The sequence below is a fragment of the Misgurnus anguillicaudatus genome, chromosome 10 (assembly GCF_027580225.2).
Source record: "Misgurnus anguillicaudatus chromosome 10, ASM2758022v2, whole genome shotgun sequence".
Taxonomy (NCBI): Eukaryota; Metazoa; Chordata; class Actinopteri; order Cypriniformes; family Cobitidae; genus Misgurnus; species Misgurnus anguillicaudatus.
In genome coordinates, this window is record NC_073346.2 from 22,773,685 (window position 1) to 22,790,821 (window position 17,137).

The following is a 17,137-nucleotide window of genomic DNA, read 5'->3' on the forward strand; positions in this document are numbered from 1 at the left end:
TACAAAAGTAAAAGCTAGCATGCACGCTGACTAAAATAAACAGAAACACATGGTTCTTACTACTGGAGCACAGTCGAACTGCAACATGACATGGTGAAGGAAGACCAGCAAGTGGGTGGGTCTGTTCTTTAACAGTTCAATACTGGTAAAGTGACTGCAGTGATCATCCACCATCTGAAAAAAAAAGGAATTGAAGTGTTTATATTTATTTTACATACTCCACCTCATGGCATGAACATAACTCTATATAGCCTGTACATGTAAATGTGTATTGCTTTAAGTACCAATTTATTATTATTAATACTCAACAAAACAGAAACAACAAAAGTGTATTGTTGTTTGTATTTTCTATGAACTGGAAGCTTCTGTCTCGTTGTTTGGGTGTAGGTGATTCTCGCGAAATTAGACTTATGAGGTGTCATGAAACATTTTGATAAAAAAAGTAAATGCAAAGTAAGAGTATCAAAATAAGAAGCACACAGTTACAAACATCTCTTCGCGCACTATTTTGCACATGATTTCAAATGACATCACACAAACCAATTTTGTTGTTTTTTCCACATTTAAGGGGAAAATTTTCATTACCGCAACGTGTCCATGACTGGATTTGGGTTCTTTCTTTGACATGGAAATATTTTTAATAAAAAAAATCTAAAAAATTAAAAGCTTCAGTGCATGTTATACTATAAAGATTTACAGTAAAGAAACATGTGGTATTTAAATCATTGGTAAATGTAGAGACAATAATAAGAAATATAAATGTGTCCAAGAACAATTTTCTCATCCTCCGCAACAATTTTCAATCATTGTTTAAGCCCTCAATGAACTAACATTTTCAAATAAAAAAATAGTTGGAAGGGACACTCAAGATGGCTACCAGATAAGCCGTTTTTATTTTTTCTCTGCAGATAAAAGTTGAAATTTTGTTTGTCATAGTACCTAAACAACTTTTTAGTTCTCATTACCGATGCATATATTTAATGTAATATCATGTTGCGGTAATGATAATTTTTGATAATGATAATCTAAAAAAAAAATATTTATATAGGAAATATTTTAAAAAATCCTCTAAAAAAATAATGGTTATAGTAAGTTCAGACCTTAATCTTATATGTGCAACAAAAAATGGCTTCAAGGACTTTTTAAAAATTCTGATGCTGGACCCCTTTTAAGTCTGGATTTCGTGAGAATCACCCATATAGGACAAAAATCTGATCTGATCTTTTAGAACTGTAAATGTTTGTCTGAATGTTTTAAATAAACAAACTTGAAAATGTTAAGATGTGGATCATGTCACTCACAGGCTGCTCATCATTCTCAAAGTCTTCATCCTCTGCTCCAATTATACTCATGGCTTTATTAGAACTCTGAGCACCGCACAGCCCACGCTGGAGGGAGGAAGAGAAAACAGAGGAAAAACACTAAACTAAACTGTCGTATGTATTAACAGGTGCAAGATGAGGACTTTTTCTGCATTAGTTACTTATCTCAGATTGAGAAAACGCTCTAGAGGGCAAAATTTTGGTAATGTAGCCATCCACCAAAAAAAAATGGTCACTCACACTATGAAAGATGACTGTACAAACAAAACCCAAATATTAAATGCTACAATATCCCAAAATACAGTAGAAATAAAGCATCATCAACCATTTCCATCATTTTCCAAAGTTTCCATTTAATACAACTATTAAGGACACAAATGTTTATTAATACTAAGTAAAATTATTCAATACCCTCTTTCTCTTCACATCATGTAAATGGTAACAGAACAACTGAGCAGTGATACCAAAAGTACCTCAGTTGAGAAATCACAGCTGTGCTTTATCATGAATAAACCACAACGATTGACCAATCAGCGTCAAGGACCACAACCATCTGTTTTATAATATTCCATTGCGCTGACCAATGAATTCAGCCAATGGCTATGAATGTAACAGTGTTCTACTGTTATAGAGCTGCTGAGAACAAGTTTTCTCCATCAGCGTTGTGCAACAATATTAACTCAAAATCTCTGTACAAGTCAAACTAAAGCAATTCTAAAGACAAACACTGAATTCTCCAGTACAAGCAAGCAAGCAATTGTGACAAACCCCAACCAAACTAATGGTCAGTGTGCACAAATGCCTTAAACTCAGATTAAATATACATGCTTTTACTCAGCATTTAACACGTTAAGTGATGTGCCATTAATTAGACTGTTGGGAGTTTTGATAATTTGTGTAAATATAAATGAGAAAAGCTAAAGGAAAGCTAAAGTTAGGCTGTGCTAAACAAGACACCATTACGTAGCCATAACTAGTCACTACTTATAACTGTGGTTGGTTGGATAGATGTAAGCATTAGAATGAATGCATGTGGCTATATATGGTAAGTGCTTATTGCTGGGGTTGAGTTTCTGTCTGAGGCATTGAGAGGGGCTTTCATATATATATATATATATTAAGTTTAAAACCTGAGGGGCAACCTTGCGATCTCTCTGATGAAGTCAATATGGAAGTGACTTAAACTGCAAACGACTGGCCGCTAGATGCTGGCTCCAAAAGGGAATTAATTCAGATAGACCCCCATGTTAAAATGCCCATCTTTAAAGCAGAAAATAATGTGCTTACAGCCTGGACAAAAAATTTGTTTTGTCTGTATAGCTAATTTTGCCCTTCATGACAACTGTGAGGGGGGCGTTTAAATTATCTTAAAGGAACAGTATGTAAGAAATTTATATCAATTAATAATAAAATGGCTCTTTTATGTCACTAGACATTAAGAAATCATTTTCATTTCAAATACTTATATTACTCACAACAGTGGTCTGGCCAGGATATTGTCATTTAAAAAGTGGAGTTGCAGCCCTCAACTGATGTTTATGTTGTCATTTTGTGTATTGACCACCAGTTGTGTGATTGCAGTACCAGGTTTAGCCACAAGTTTTGTGATTGCAATACCACTTTTGGCCACAATCCTACATACTGTTCCTTTAAATCTTAAAGGTCTGTATAATTAAGGGCGTGGCCACTTGAGTGATGGTTGAACAGCCACTGCTGTCACTAGAGTCAAGCTAGGCGGGCGTGGTTTCAGCAACCAACCACCTCAGTCATACCCACATCCCGCCCCTTCACCTATTTTTAGATATTCGCGTGTGATGCGCAGTCACTCACAACCAAAATGGCGACGGCAGGCACCCGCTACTACTATCTACTTCAAAAACTATCTTCAGAAACCTATGGGTGACGTCACGGACACTACGTCCATCTTTTTTTTACAGTCTATGGTTCAAACACACAAAAACACACAGACTGGGGACTGTTAAAAACAAGCATTTAGTTTTTAACTAGATCCTAATCTTGTTTAAAATAGGGGTTAAGGAAACTTTCTCCACCTGGGACCCACATTGTGTGTTTACCTGGGACTTTTAAAACCACCTTCCAACAACCTGTGCTGTGTGTAATAGGAAGTTTGTAATCTTACAAAATCATGGATGAAGTATGAACCAGAAGGTGACACAATCACAATATTATGTACTTAATGTTGAAAACGATATTACATAGTATTGATAAAATAAAGTCAGTTAATTTAACGCGAAACAAAGTTGGTTCGGATATCTTGGAAACTGTGATTACTCCATCCCTGTTTGCAAATCGGATGCAGCCCACTTCAACGTGGAATGGAAACAAACAACACAAGCAGCCTCGGATGCCTTTACCCCGTTATGGGCGTCTTCATAATCCATGCTTTCGTATGTCGGGCCAACGCTGGTTAACCGAGCTCCTGCAAAGACACGAAATCATGAATGGCTGGAACAAAGTTCATAACCAAACAAAGAAATACAAACAAATGGAGCACAAGCAAACAACTGCCAGGGGCCAGCAGATACCAATATAGAGAGTTCAGAACCGCCCAATAAATCAATAACAGATAGACTGATGTGGAACAACTAGACCCAGATACGCTCTATCAATGAGGACGGGTCTGAATGGATAACAGGGCTTTAGTTCTCAGCAATCAAAAGATTCATTGTTTGGTTTATTTGCTATGTCCTCCTCTTTATTATCTTCAGTATTTGGAATCATGGACACCAGATCTTCGCTGCTGGAGAGAATTGGAAAATGTTTGTTCGTTGACCACTTAGTTTTAATTCCTACATTCCCTAAAATCAAACAAAGGCTTCTTTTGGTCTGGTGAGCTGTTTCAATAGGAATCGATATTGGAATTAGGCAAAGGACTGAAACAAAACACAATGACCTCTGCAGAAAAAGTATGCTCACTTGGGGACAACAAAGCAGATAGCAGAAATATCTTTGCATACCAGACTACCCTATAGAGCCGTTGAGACAATGGCCTTGTCCTCTGCACTGGAGCAAGTGTGATAGCACAGGCCTAAAATAACTGTTAATGGAGCCGTGTTTGTGTTTGGGGTTTATCGGCGGCTTTCATCGGCCCAGATCTTCAAAGCTCTCCAAAGAACAACGTCTATAGTGCAGGGCAGGCAAGCATAAAGAGGGAGGAGAGAAAGAGAGAGAGACCCAGAGAGGGAGAGGAAATGGGTGTCATTTCCTCAGGAAATGATCAGAGACATTTTTTGTTAACCTGACTGTAAAAGTCATGTTCAGAGTAACAATGCACAAAACAAAGGTTAAAAGAAGGGACATACTTAATGTGTATGACACATAAAAAAGTTAAATGTGAAGATTTATGGAGAAAGTGCAGTACATCAAGCGATTATGTTTTTCTGTCTTTTATGACAAAATAATGAAAATCAAAATGTAGTTTATTAAAAAATGTAATGATTTCATAACACAAAATAATAAAAAGAACAAATAACTTTTATTAATTATTAAGAAAATGAATCTGAGTTGGAAAACATACAAATCACATTACAAGCTCTCTTGTGCAAAGAGAAGCTCACATGCTCTCTCATGCGAGGAGAAGCATGTGCATTGATGTCACAAGTGTGTGAATCTTAATGTGAAACTATAATGATGATTATAATAATATTATTATTATTATTATAATAATTTAAAACTATAATGGGCAAACATGCCAAGGCCCACTATCAGCCATATATCTTCTATATAGTATTCTCTATCGGCACAACCCTACTTGCCATTATAGTTTGTTTTTCAGGTTTTACGGTAATGCTTCTACTCCTTTAAGAAAAATCTGATTTGGACGGCGATTTGTGTTGTTCATGTTTAGTAAACTTCACTAGTTTTACTGTAATTCTGCACTAAGCTCAATTGTTAATAAAGTTGATGCGTGTGATCTCCGATGTTAGAGACACATTAAAGCGTGACCATGGGCAGTGGTGCATCACACAGAAGATTGTGACAGCAGTGTGCAAATACTCAAAATGACACACAAGACAAAAAGTCAAAAAAAGGAAAGAAATGGTGAAGATTAGGCACAGAAATGGCGCAGCAGCAACCCAGGTTTTCCCGCAGCACTTTTCAGTTCAGGCGGCCCACCTAAGCTGGGAAACCCTACCACCTTAACTAGGTCGTCCAAAAAAAACATGTTTCTGCGCAAAAGGCTGTCAAGTGCATCTCGGAGAATAGGTGGACGCGCTTCACACCGCCAGTGGGCACGCGCGCCACATGGCCAAAATGACATGGTCCATCACTGGCTGGAGGATAACTAGCCAGTTGATAAAACATTTAATTCATTAATAATCTAGTATGTGTTCATTTCCCGTCATAGTTTCTTCAAAATTGAGTTTTATTTTGAGTGTTTTAAATAAAAATATTTTCATCATGATGCGTACTTTGATTGCCATGCCCCCGGCCCCGCTCACCCGCACAACCCTATCACCTTATCTAACAAATTTTCTCCGGGAAACCCTGCAACCCTGTTCTCAACATAAGCAAAATTCATGAAGTTTCAGTATGATTCAAAGGATGAAAACAGGCTTTTATGAGAATTACATGCTAAAATGCCATTTTGATAAATGACGACCTAAAAGACATTTTAATACACCCACAGCTTTCAATAAATCATCTCAACAGCTGTCAAGATCAATCAGCGAGTGTTAAACAATGGCTTTCTTCAATAAAGAGAGAGATAGCGACAGTGCTGGTCCACGATGTCTGAAAAGCTGGAGCTGACTGAGAATGAGAACATTGCTGCACCGGGGTGTTACAGTCAGGGTTAATGAGGTCTAACGCTATCTCTTCATAGACTATGAAATGACTATCTCTCTCTCTCCATTTCTCTCTGGATCATGTGGTATTTCAATACTGCAGGAGATTTGAGATCTTCTGCTTTGAAGCAGCTGCCGAACCGCAGAGGAAGGGTGGCACACAGGCCTGTGACCTTGCTGACCATGTGAACACAGAAAAGAAGAGAGATGCTGAGAAGTGTTAATCTTAAATGACACTTTCTCCTCCCTAAGCTTTAATTCTCATCTTCTCAGCACACATTCGGTACCCTATAAAAGTGGCAGACAAACCTGTTCACTTGAACAAGTGTCACAGACATTGGTTTTGTCTCTCTCGGCTATGTTTTTGTGCTCCTGTACAGGTTCATTGTGACTTTGTCCAAATACATGTCTTGGTACATATATCACTACGAACACCCGAAAAGATCAGCCACGCTCACAGCTTTATGACACTTTTATTTTTTGTCTCAGTTCACACAGCCTCATAAAAGTGTCCATGTTTTGGCAAATTTTTTTTGCCTACTATGTAGTTTGAAATTACTCTTTAAAGATGAAAGTGTGAAAACAACGCACTGTGTTTTCCAAAAATTGACACATCTCTGTGTTACTTTTAACACAACTTGTATTGTCACTTTTATTCATTTTAACACAAATTTAACACAAAAGACAAATAATGTGTTAAAATGACATATAATGTGTCAAAAAGCATAGCACAATTAAAAAAACATCCTTTTTAAGAGCGTAGGCATTCTCTGAAAAATGCAAGTGTTCACGGTTTTTTTATGAATGCGATAGATATCTCAATTATTTTCTACAAAGTAACTAAATGATCACATGCAAGTCAAAAGTGAGATGTGAAAAATCACCTTTATTAAAACAGCGTATGATGAAAATAAATTTAAAGACAAGTTTTTCCTCCCTGTTTGAAAATACAGCTGCCCATCATGCGAGCTGGTTGGAAAACTTACGTCTGACCACAGTGAACATTTCTGGAAAAGCTTCTTTTGCAAAGAGGACCACAATGATACAGACAAAACTGTCTCATCCCGTATTCCACTGTGAAAAAAATACCAATATAATACCAAAACTCAATATACTGCCCAGCCCCAAGTACACCCACTTCTCAACTCAAATGGACAAGAGTCCAGAAACTATCCTAATGCTGCGTTCACACCAGCCGCGGTAGAGGCATCAGGGGCGAGTGATTTCAATGTTTAGTCAATGTAAAGACGCGTTGATGCGCGTCTCGCGGTGCAAATTAGGCGTTTAGCGCGTTGCGGTAGACGCAATTTCGCCTCATTCGCGCATCTAGTTCGCGCGAATGGCGCGTTGCCACGGGAAACGCGCGAGTTGAAAAATCTGAACTACTACGTGCGGTAGACGCTAGGGCTGCGACGATTAATCGTGCAAATGCGCGTTTTCTCAATGAATGAATTTGAATGAATTAGGGTGAAATGACGCCAGATCCAAAAGCCAGGGGGCGCTCTTGTGCAGAAACTCTAGTTGTGCCACAGAAGAAGTGCCCACTAGAAACGGTATTCCAGGAAATGTCTAAGGGATATTTATATCGCTGTTCTTCAGATTGTTTCAGGTATTTTCATTATAATAAAGAATATTTTAATGATTTTGTTTAATGAGTTTTGCTTTTTAAATGCACTTTATACACGACTCGTAATGATTTTAGATTAATAAGGACTTCCTACTGACCAAACACTGTACTACATGCACGAACTGTGCATGAAACACAGAATCGGAGCCTTGCGATTCAGAATCGATTTTAGACAGGTCTTTTTAATGGGACACGCGATTAATCGTCACAGCCCTAGTAGACGCAAATTTGACGCCTCAAACGTGTCTGATGAGAACCCACAGTAAGAAAGAGAAACGTATGTTTCCAGCGACATGGGATTGGTTTCTTAATAATAAACACAGATCTGATGCAAGAAATGATAAAAAACACAGCCAATTAGAACAGTGAGTTTTCATGGTGGGCAGGGCCACACATCAATACTAAAAGTAATTGATACAGTGTTTGACAAAAACTCAAAATTGCAAACTGATTAAGACAAAACTCAAGATAACATGAAAGCCAGTATGTTATGTTTTTATCACTTGTCCCTTTATAGGAGTTATTCGATCTATGTCATCAATGTTCGAGGCGGCCATGTTGTTGACATAAAAACCACGACAACTGTCAGTCTGTCAATTGACAAGCGAGGCAGAGTCGGTATTATCCATGGCATTATCGATGTAATTTTTTTAAACAGCGCGATGGTGTGTGGTGTAATACACGGCTGTTCTAACAGTAGCAATAAGAACCCCGGAATTAGTTTTTATGCGATACTGACTGTCAGAAAACATGAAAGGAAGGAGACAGAGGAGTTGAACCAGCGAAGGAGAGACTCCCAACAGCAAAGTCTGTCCCCATCATTTGATCACATATGGTTAGCTGTAAGCAGTTGCTAAAACTGCTCTTTCAAATAAGCTGCCATAAATTGAGACAGTTATTAAATTAGTATTAATAACTATATGAACATAATAGGTCTGTCATTGATACTAGGTAGGGAATTAAGGGCCGTTCACACTATAACAATAACTATAAAAAATATAGTTTTGAAAATCATTTTATATTAAAGAGAACAGCGGAGCTCACACCAAAACTATAACGATACAGATACAATGAACGACATCGTTGGGATCACTTTCCGAGCGATTTTTCCCACCTGATGAAGGAAGAACCATTGATAGCCAATCAAATCTATTTGAACTTCAAATGCACGAGCACTTAAAATAACAATGAAGCTCATTGTTGAGGTCTATAACATTACATTACCTGCAGTTGCTGTGAAAATTGACTACATAATGCTTTTTATTCTCTTACATTAACTAACTGTTATGCCAAAAGATAAGAGATTACACAAACTATTAGAATGACTGTTTAGAGTTACGTGAAACGCAACGTGCAAAAGTTTTTATTTCAAGCGATATTAAAGGCAAGTGATTTGCGCAAGTGCCATGAGCGAATTAGCATAAATGTATCGTTTGGTGATGTGGAGGCTAATATAGTTATCGTTATCGTTATAATGTAAACGACGCTTTAGTGCTTGTATGATGTATGCGGATACTGTAAGAACAATATAGTTACAAATATCTGGATAAGTTACGGCTGGCAATAAGGACGGATCTTTACTTAAGGCTAGGGATGGGCGATATGGCCTAAAATCCATATTGCGTTATACATTGCAGCCTCTTGCGATAGCGATATGTATTGCGATATAATAATTTTAATAGACTCATTTCAGAACAGGTTATATAGACCCTTAGAAAAGTAAAAGTAAACCGTTATGGCCAGATTAGTCTTGTTACCTCTCTTAGCTGGAACTTTTGCCAGACACACTCTACAGCAGGGGTGTCCAGACTTTTTTGTGTGGTGATCTACTTTTAAAATGATAAAGCCGACAAGATCTATCTGCTAAAAAAACAGTAAATTATTTTTATAACACTAAACACTTTAAATGATTGTGAGAGGACTATACTGCATGTTTGACAATTACTAGACCATAATGCCAATTGGAGCAGCAGTTAACTTATGTGCGATCTACCAGCATTGCCGTATTGGACACCCCTTGCTCTACAGAGTATATTTTCCTGCTTCTTGTTGGACGCCTTAAATCCAAATAATAGATGTTGCATCAGTCTTTTTCATGAGCTCCTCTGTTTCGCTGATGCTTTCATCCATGTTTATTCGGCTGCAGCTCGTGGCTCTAAAGTTCGCAGGTAGATTGAGTCATCAACACGCATTATCGCGATAGTGCAATAGATTTAAAATCTCTATCGTATGCCAATTTTATATCGTTTATATTGCATATCGTTTATATTGCCCATCCCTACTTAAGGCTATTGGGTCTTTTTGATATGGGTCCACACACCAATCAAGCTTATCTTCTCTTGATACCGACGAGATAAAGCCATAGGCTACTGCTACCCTCAACTCAAATCTACGTGCGGCTAGGGGCAGGATAGCTACTTCCGGTCTTTGCGGATAAGCCCTATTGCGATATGCTTAAAATTGCTTTATTATTTCAGTACAGCTTTGAATTAATTTAAAAGAGAAAAAAGCCAAATTATTCAAGCGCACTATTATTACGCACTGCATAAATAAGATTAGGAAATAAAGCTTATTGTAGTAAGGAAGAAACAAATTTTCAACAGTTTTTATTTATTTTGCTAAACGCTTTTATATGCCGTTTTATATACCTCGAACTTCCTGCCAGATATAAACGCTGCCCGAATATCCTGCAGCAATGCGCTCTGAACACTTACCAACTTACACAACAACTTACCTCACTTTCAAAAGTTTACTCAAAAAATCAATTCCTTCATGTTCTTCACAGTACACTGTTTAAAAACTGGGCATATTTTAGGAATATCCATTAAAAATACATTATTAGGCCATTTTTAATATTCAGGCATCTTAAGTATTAGACGCTCCTGAATCGAATAATGATGAAATCAAGCAAATATGTTTCCATAAAAGATGGAAAGCAAAAAACGTTGTTGGACGAGGCTGGCAAGCCTGTGAATTTTCCGACTGCATCGCTACCTCAGTCCTACCTCTTTCCATCTTCATCTCGTTTTCTTTCCATGTGAATTTTGTTGTGTTATGCATTCATGCTGGAACATTACACAAGCCTAGTAGGCGGGTTGGATTGAACTAATAATGTTATGCCAAGAAAATCTGCAAACATCTTGCAAACATCAATCACCAATATCATACCAACTGACTGTTAAGGGGTCACAGTGTTATCAACACTATAAGTATGTTGTGCATAAGCAAAATGCTTTATACTGAAGAATGGTGCCGCACTAAGGCTGATCAGCATTACTGGTAAGTAAGGACACAGTTAAAGGGGGTTAACTCCCATCCAGTGGATACAAATAAAAGCAACCACTGTCTGTGACTACAGTCCGACCTGGGAAAGAAAGCCGCACAGATTGGTAGGAAAAGCCGTGGCAGCCTGCAATCTCCCTCTAACTGTTTCCAAATGTGAGTATGGAGAGTAATCAGGCTGCTTCAAACACAGAGCCCTTTGACTGCACACAAACCTGGCCTGTACAACTGCCCAACAAACCTGCTTCACCACTGGCACGCCGACTGTGAGTTAGTGTCTGAATATGCGTCTGTGTGTTTTAGTATATACACTGGGTATTTAGTGTACACGTGTCCATTCATGTTCTCACATTGGACATCTTTGAATGTAACACAGTTTGTCAGTAACTTTACATCATGTCGCATTTAAGAGTTGAAGAACAGGGAACGCCACGAAGCATCAACACTGTGATCCACAGCCAAGAATAAACCCACCCTTTTTACTAAGCCAACAACACAAAACATAATAAAAAAACATTGTACTGTTTTCAGGTATCAGATCACCGTGTCACCGAATCGCAATGCTAAAATATAAACTGTATCTGTACCCGCTGAAAATGTGCTAACATAAAAAATGCTAGACAACATAATTTAAACCAGAGGAATCTGATGAAAACAAGTCTACTCGACAGGTGATCACTCCACATTCCACAGCTCAACTTCTGATCTGAAAACAGACAGCATCACCGCATCAAATCATTTTCCTGCCCTCCGCCATCCTCGCCCGCTTTTCCCTCTGCGGTCCTGTCACGGCATCCATCATTCTGTCAGTTCATCACTCCACCCTGGGCGATCTGACTCAACCTGACTGCAACTCGCTTCTCCTCAGCGGTTCCTGCCTACATCACATCTCACCGGCAGACATCTAAAGAGGGATTCTGGAACAGCAAATCATTCTCTGCCATATGCCCATACATCATACATAGGGCAATGGTAATAAATAATAATTCGACCTATGTTAACTATTCATTTTGCCTAGATTGTAAGTAGCTCTAACGTGTGTAACGGTGAATGATTGACAACATATTTATTTATTTAAAAAAATATTCTGGGTACAACTGATTTAAGATTATTGAGGCACAGATATTAAAAATCTGCCATCATTTACTTACTGTGTGACTCTTTTTGAATATTTTATAAAGACTGATGATACTGCTGTCTCTACAGCACTGAGAATCAATGGGGACCGAGGCTGTCAGGCACTAACATTCAACCCTACTAGCTTTTTTTAAAGGGGCCATGGCATGAAAATCTGACTTTTTCCATGTTTAAGTGCTATGATTGTGTGCTTCTATCAACCTAAAAAATGTGAAAAAGATCAACCCAGTAACTTAGTTTTGGTAAGCACATGAAAAAAAATAGGTAGTTGATATGTGGCTCTTCTTATGATGTCATAAGGAGCTCTTATTATAATAATACCAGCCCTTAATCTGCACTATCCAACCACAGCACTACCTTTTAGTGCAGAGAAAAGCACAATTGAGCCTTAATTTCAACAAACCACCATCATTGTGATCAGTGTTTGAATTTCATCAGCTCATTTGCATTTTAAAGGACACACAAAACTACAAATTTTTGCACACACCTACAAAGTGGCAATTTTAACATGCTATAATAAATTATTTATATGGTATTTTCAGCTCTGGTGACATCAAAGATTTATTTGACATCTTAAAAAAGTCTTGTGCCATAGCCCCTTTAAAGTTAAACAGGCTTAATACAACATGAGTTAATGATAGCACAATTTTCATTTGTTGATAAACTCTCCCTATAAATTATTTAATGCAAATATAATGGAAAATAATTTGGAAATATCCCTGTGTTCATTTTAGAGCTGAATGTGTAATGTGTTTACAGTAATGCCTTTATAATAGAAGACTAAGCTATCATGCAAGCCTTGTTTTTAATGCAACTCCGTGAATTTGGCAATAAATAGTTTATTTCAACTGTAAATTATTTTAACTCATCATGTTGATGTAGGACTTTTTTAGATGTATGACTGGCAGGTTATGTATCCGCCCTCTCTCACTGTTTATACTATCATAACTCCACTATCATTCACTGGCAGCTCATTAACACACTCTTTAAACACATCTGTTCCCGGTAGTCACTTTGCTCAATCTTTGTCCTTTTTTACTTTCAATACGTTTATGTAGGGGTGCACGATTATGACAAAAATCATAATTGTTGATTTTTTTACCTGATATTGTAATTGCAATTATTATTGACAATTAATAGATTTTACATTGAAGTTTAGAAATGTTTTATAACCTTCTGTGAAGCAGTTGCATGGTAAATTCTAAACTAAATAATATAATGTAAATACCCAATAATTATGGGAGTTATGTTGGAAGTAAAAAATGTACCACAAATGTACAAAAATGACCACAAATGTACAGCTGTAATTGAGTCTCTTGGTGATTATGCAATTGTTCCACTCGTAATTGTAATATCGATTAGTTTTTTGATAAATGGCGCAGCCCTACGTTTACTATGTCCTCTTTGTCCCTCAGTCTTTTTCGCCACATGATGCTTTACCCCTTTCATGCGCTTCCCTAAAGGAATAGCTTACCAAAAATTTAAAATTCTGTAATTTTTTCACTTTTAAATAAACAAAAGTCATCTATGAGTTTAAATAATTGTGATGTAAATAAAGTAAAAATTTTAATACTAAAATAGGCACAATCTCAGTGACTGACACATTCTAAATTTCCCCTAAATGTGTTCCACATAGGACATTTAGGCTTAGACCAACTAAGAAAATTTCTTTAAAAAAAATGTATAATGCTTCACTTTTAGCATTTCCTCCATATTTTCCTTGACAACCATTTTTGTTTTTGAAGGCACACCTGGCTGCATCTGTAAGAGTGCAAAGTGACCAAACCCAACTCGCTTCATAATACCAACCACAATTCACACAGAACCCACTGACTGACCACTTCCTAAAACCAACCTCCAACCCATACACCAAATGTATTACTCATGACAAGATATAAGAGTTATTTTTAATGGGTCTAGGAAAACCAACAGTTTCTGTTGCTTTAGCAAAGTTGCCAAAAACATCACATTACACGTATACATGTATCCCAACACAGTGAAAGCTTTGTCACTTTGTATGGAGACACATAACACAAGAGTCACTCTGCTGTTGTATGTACTGTCCTTAAATTTAGGTGACTTGTGGCTAATATACAGGCCTAGCATCATTACAATAGTTATTTGCAACAACCCCTAATAGGCTGCCATAGCTACATACATCGGTATAACACATGCAGTGAGTATTTTAAGTTGCATTTCACATAACCTTTCAGAGTTTTTTTGTGTACCACTTTTTTTTTTAGAATAAAATAATTTACCATATGCATCACACCTTATTTTCTCCTGTTATAAAGGAGAAAACACAGTCCTCAGTGCTGCCTATAGCAAATTTGTCGCTAGATTTAGCGACTTCAGACCCTTTAAGTAAATCTTTTAATATAAAGCGACTTTTTGAAGAGCTGTGTTGCCAACACAAGCGTGACGTATAAAACACAGACGTCTTCTAATGACATTTAGCAAAACTTCAAATAGGCATCTTTAGCTACTTTCTTTGAAAATAGTTGGCAACGCTGACAGTCATTAGTCTGGAACAACACAGTACATGACACTTAATGTGAAAAAAGAGATAACGAAGGTAGAGGAGTGACACAAAATAAAATAGTCCACATTCCTTTAAAGGAGTCACTAGCTTTAGTCCGGACAAGATTGTACTTGCCTGTGTGTGTGAAAGTCAGAGAGAGAGAGAGAGAGAGAGAAAGACGAACGTTTCGAACGGAAGAGGAAGTGGTAAGGCACCCATTGCTTCAGCTATTATCCAACCCAGTGCCAAATTTGGGAGCAAAGCCCTAAACACTTGACAATGACTTACATTAACCTAAACATCTTAAGCGACTGGCTGGATAACATCTAGGACATCTCGGAGTAAAAGACCCAGATGATCCAAATCTTTTTGTGCTTTGCATCCTTAATACAAACAGTCGTGGACCGCACAGCTCAGCTACACAACTTATCTAACTGCCTTACGCGACAGGCAAATCATTCCAGCTTTTCCAGCAAAGTACTGTAATTATGAATCTCTTTGTAAAGAGCATTACCACTTAAGGCCATTATGGCCTGAAGCACTTCATTGTTGACATAAACCTGTTCTCGGTGACTTTGTATCGTCTTCCTGTTTTTCTATTATGCTCCCCAGTATCGCAACACCGCAAAATCGCTCCAAGTAGAACAATGCTGTTATTTGTGAACTCTGTGTGTCAGAGTTACCACATAACAAGTTCATCTGAACAGTAATGACATTTTAAAGGATTAGAAAGTGGCTCTAAAAATGCTTTCCATTGCTACAGGCTGCAAGCAAACGCCACAGTTTTTTCAATGCGGAGTACAATGGTCAGGATCTGCCAAAATGCAACAGTGTCGAGAAAACAAGCAGTCGGGATATCCGTCTTATTTACAACAACATTGGGATGAGAAAAGGGACAGGCAGGTTAACTGATGAGTGTAATTTCTCTTCAAATGTACCCAATAAATATAAACAAGGCTCACTCCATGAAGGTTAAACTAATCTAATCCCAGTTCACTCTACCTGTCAGATGGTCGTAGCTAAGAACTACATCAAGACTAACGATGTTTCTTAAGTGCTCCTCGTCCAAAAAATGTAATGGCCTACAGTGGTTTCTACACAACAAATTACATTGAAGCCAAACATAAAATGTAAACAATGACTTGCATCAATTTACCTTGACATTCGCTTACATAACTATTGCAAAAACACACAACTGAACCTGCAATTCAAACTGTACTTCATGTATTAACAAACACTACGGCTAACATCTGCTCGAACATATCAATAAATTATAATTATTTATAATAAAAGCCCAGCGGTTTTTGTCTTCCAGGTCAATGAAAAACTACAATATAATCACTTTATGATACATGTATGAAGTAATGAAATTCAGTCAGTCAGGTAATGAGGTTTCGCTGATGATCAAAAGGCTAAAATCAACAAGAAAGCAAATGATAATTGTTTACATTGCGCTTGCATATAGCCTGTGTAGCTCCTCGAGACGTTTCATCTAAACGTGTTATCTGTCAAATAGCGGTGGTGAATTTATTGGCTCATTCCGGGCATATGAAATACGCTAAGAAGCGAAATGTTACTGTATGGGTTTACTAAGACTAAGAAATAGAGGCACATAAAATAACAGAAATACTAACAAAGGTTATATTGTAGCCAAACACAACATTCCTCGCGCTGAGCGCAGACAAACTCGCGAACCATGCTAATGAAGCGTGCGAATTCCCTCCGATGGCAAATCACATCATTGCATACTTGCAAAAAACAATACAAAATCCTAAATCCGCAGCGTCTTAACCATGTAATCGACGCGTTTAAGCTTAAAACTTACCTTCTTCTAAGATGAAAAGAAGTGACAAGCGCTCGTGCAGGCTTCCTGTTCTAAAGTTGTCGTAGGTCGCTGGAAAAAGATGTGTATGACTTCATGCAGCACTGCGCAGATCGATCGACCTATGACATTGACGTACCGCGAGGGCGACTCAAAGAGCGATTAAAAAAGTGCTCTCGCGGAACTTTGATGTCATTGTCGATTGCTCTGCGCAGCATCGCATAAGCCGAACACACCTAAACATTGTACGCGGAAGTGAAGGGCGCCGTGATAGACATCATATTTACAAATAGGACTGTATTTTTAATAATATGCAGATGGTCACGTAAAGAGGTTTCATGATGTCCGTGTGCTCTTTACTACAACTGTATGCGTTATGAGTTAATTAAACGTAACTTTTCGGAGTCTACTGCCTCTTTCCTGTATGACTTGCGAATGCGACCACCAGAGGCCGAAAGATGTCTTAAAATTTTCATGCACAGCATGACCGTGTAGTTCCGCGCAGTGTTACATTAAATTATTTCCGTCAGTTCATCGGTAGATCTTGGGGTTTGTGTACACGTGCTCGGTCACTGCACATAATGCACAATTTATTATAATATATTGATCCTTTTGAAT

At 37.7% G+C, this 17,137-nt stretch overlaps 1 protein-coding gene across 6 annotated transcripts in view; it reads right to left on the minus strand.

The window, feature by feature from the left end:
- arhgef1 (Rho guanine nucleotide exchange factor (GEF) 1) overlaps positions 1-16,922 on the minus strand; it is a 56,823-nt gene extending 39,901 nt beyond the window's left edge. For 2 of the 6 annotated variants that reach the window (XM_055210085.2, XM_055210084.2), the window contains exons 1-4: positions 16,523-16,920; positions 3,698-3,762; positions 1,302-1,388; positions 61-174 (exon numbers count right to left, since the gene is read on the minus strand). In XM_055210085.2, coding sequence (XP_055066060.2) covers positions 61-174; positions 1,302-1,388; positions 3,698-3,724 — 228 coding nt within the window. In that variant the 5' untranslated portion in view covers positions 3,725-3,762; positions 16,523-16,920. Of the gene's footprint in view, positions 1-60; positions 175-1,301; positions 1,389-3,697; positions 3,763-16,522 lie in introns of those variants that run through there. The other 4 variants (XM_055210082.2, XM_055210087.2, XM_055210086.2 and 1 more) reach the window with 4 other exon arrangements.
- Positions 16,923-17,137: the final 215 nt, after the last annotated feature.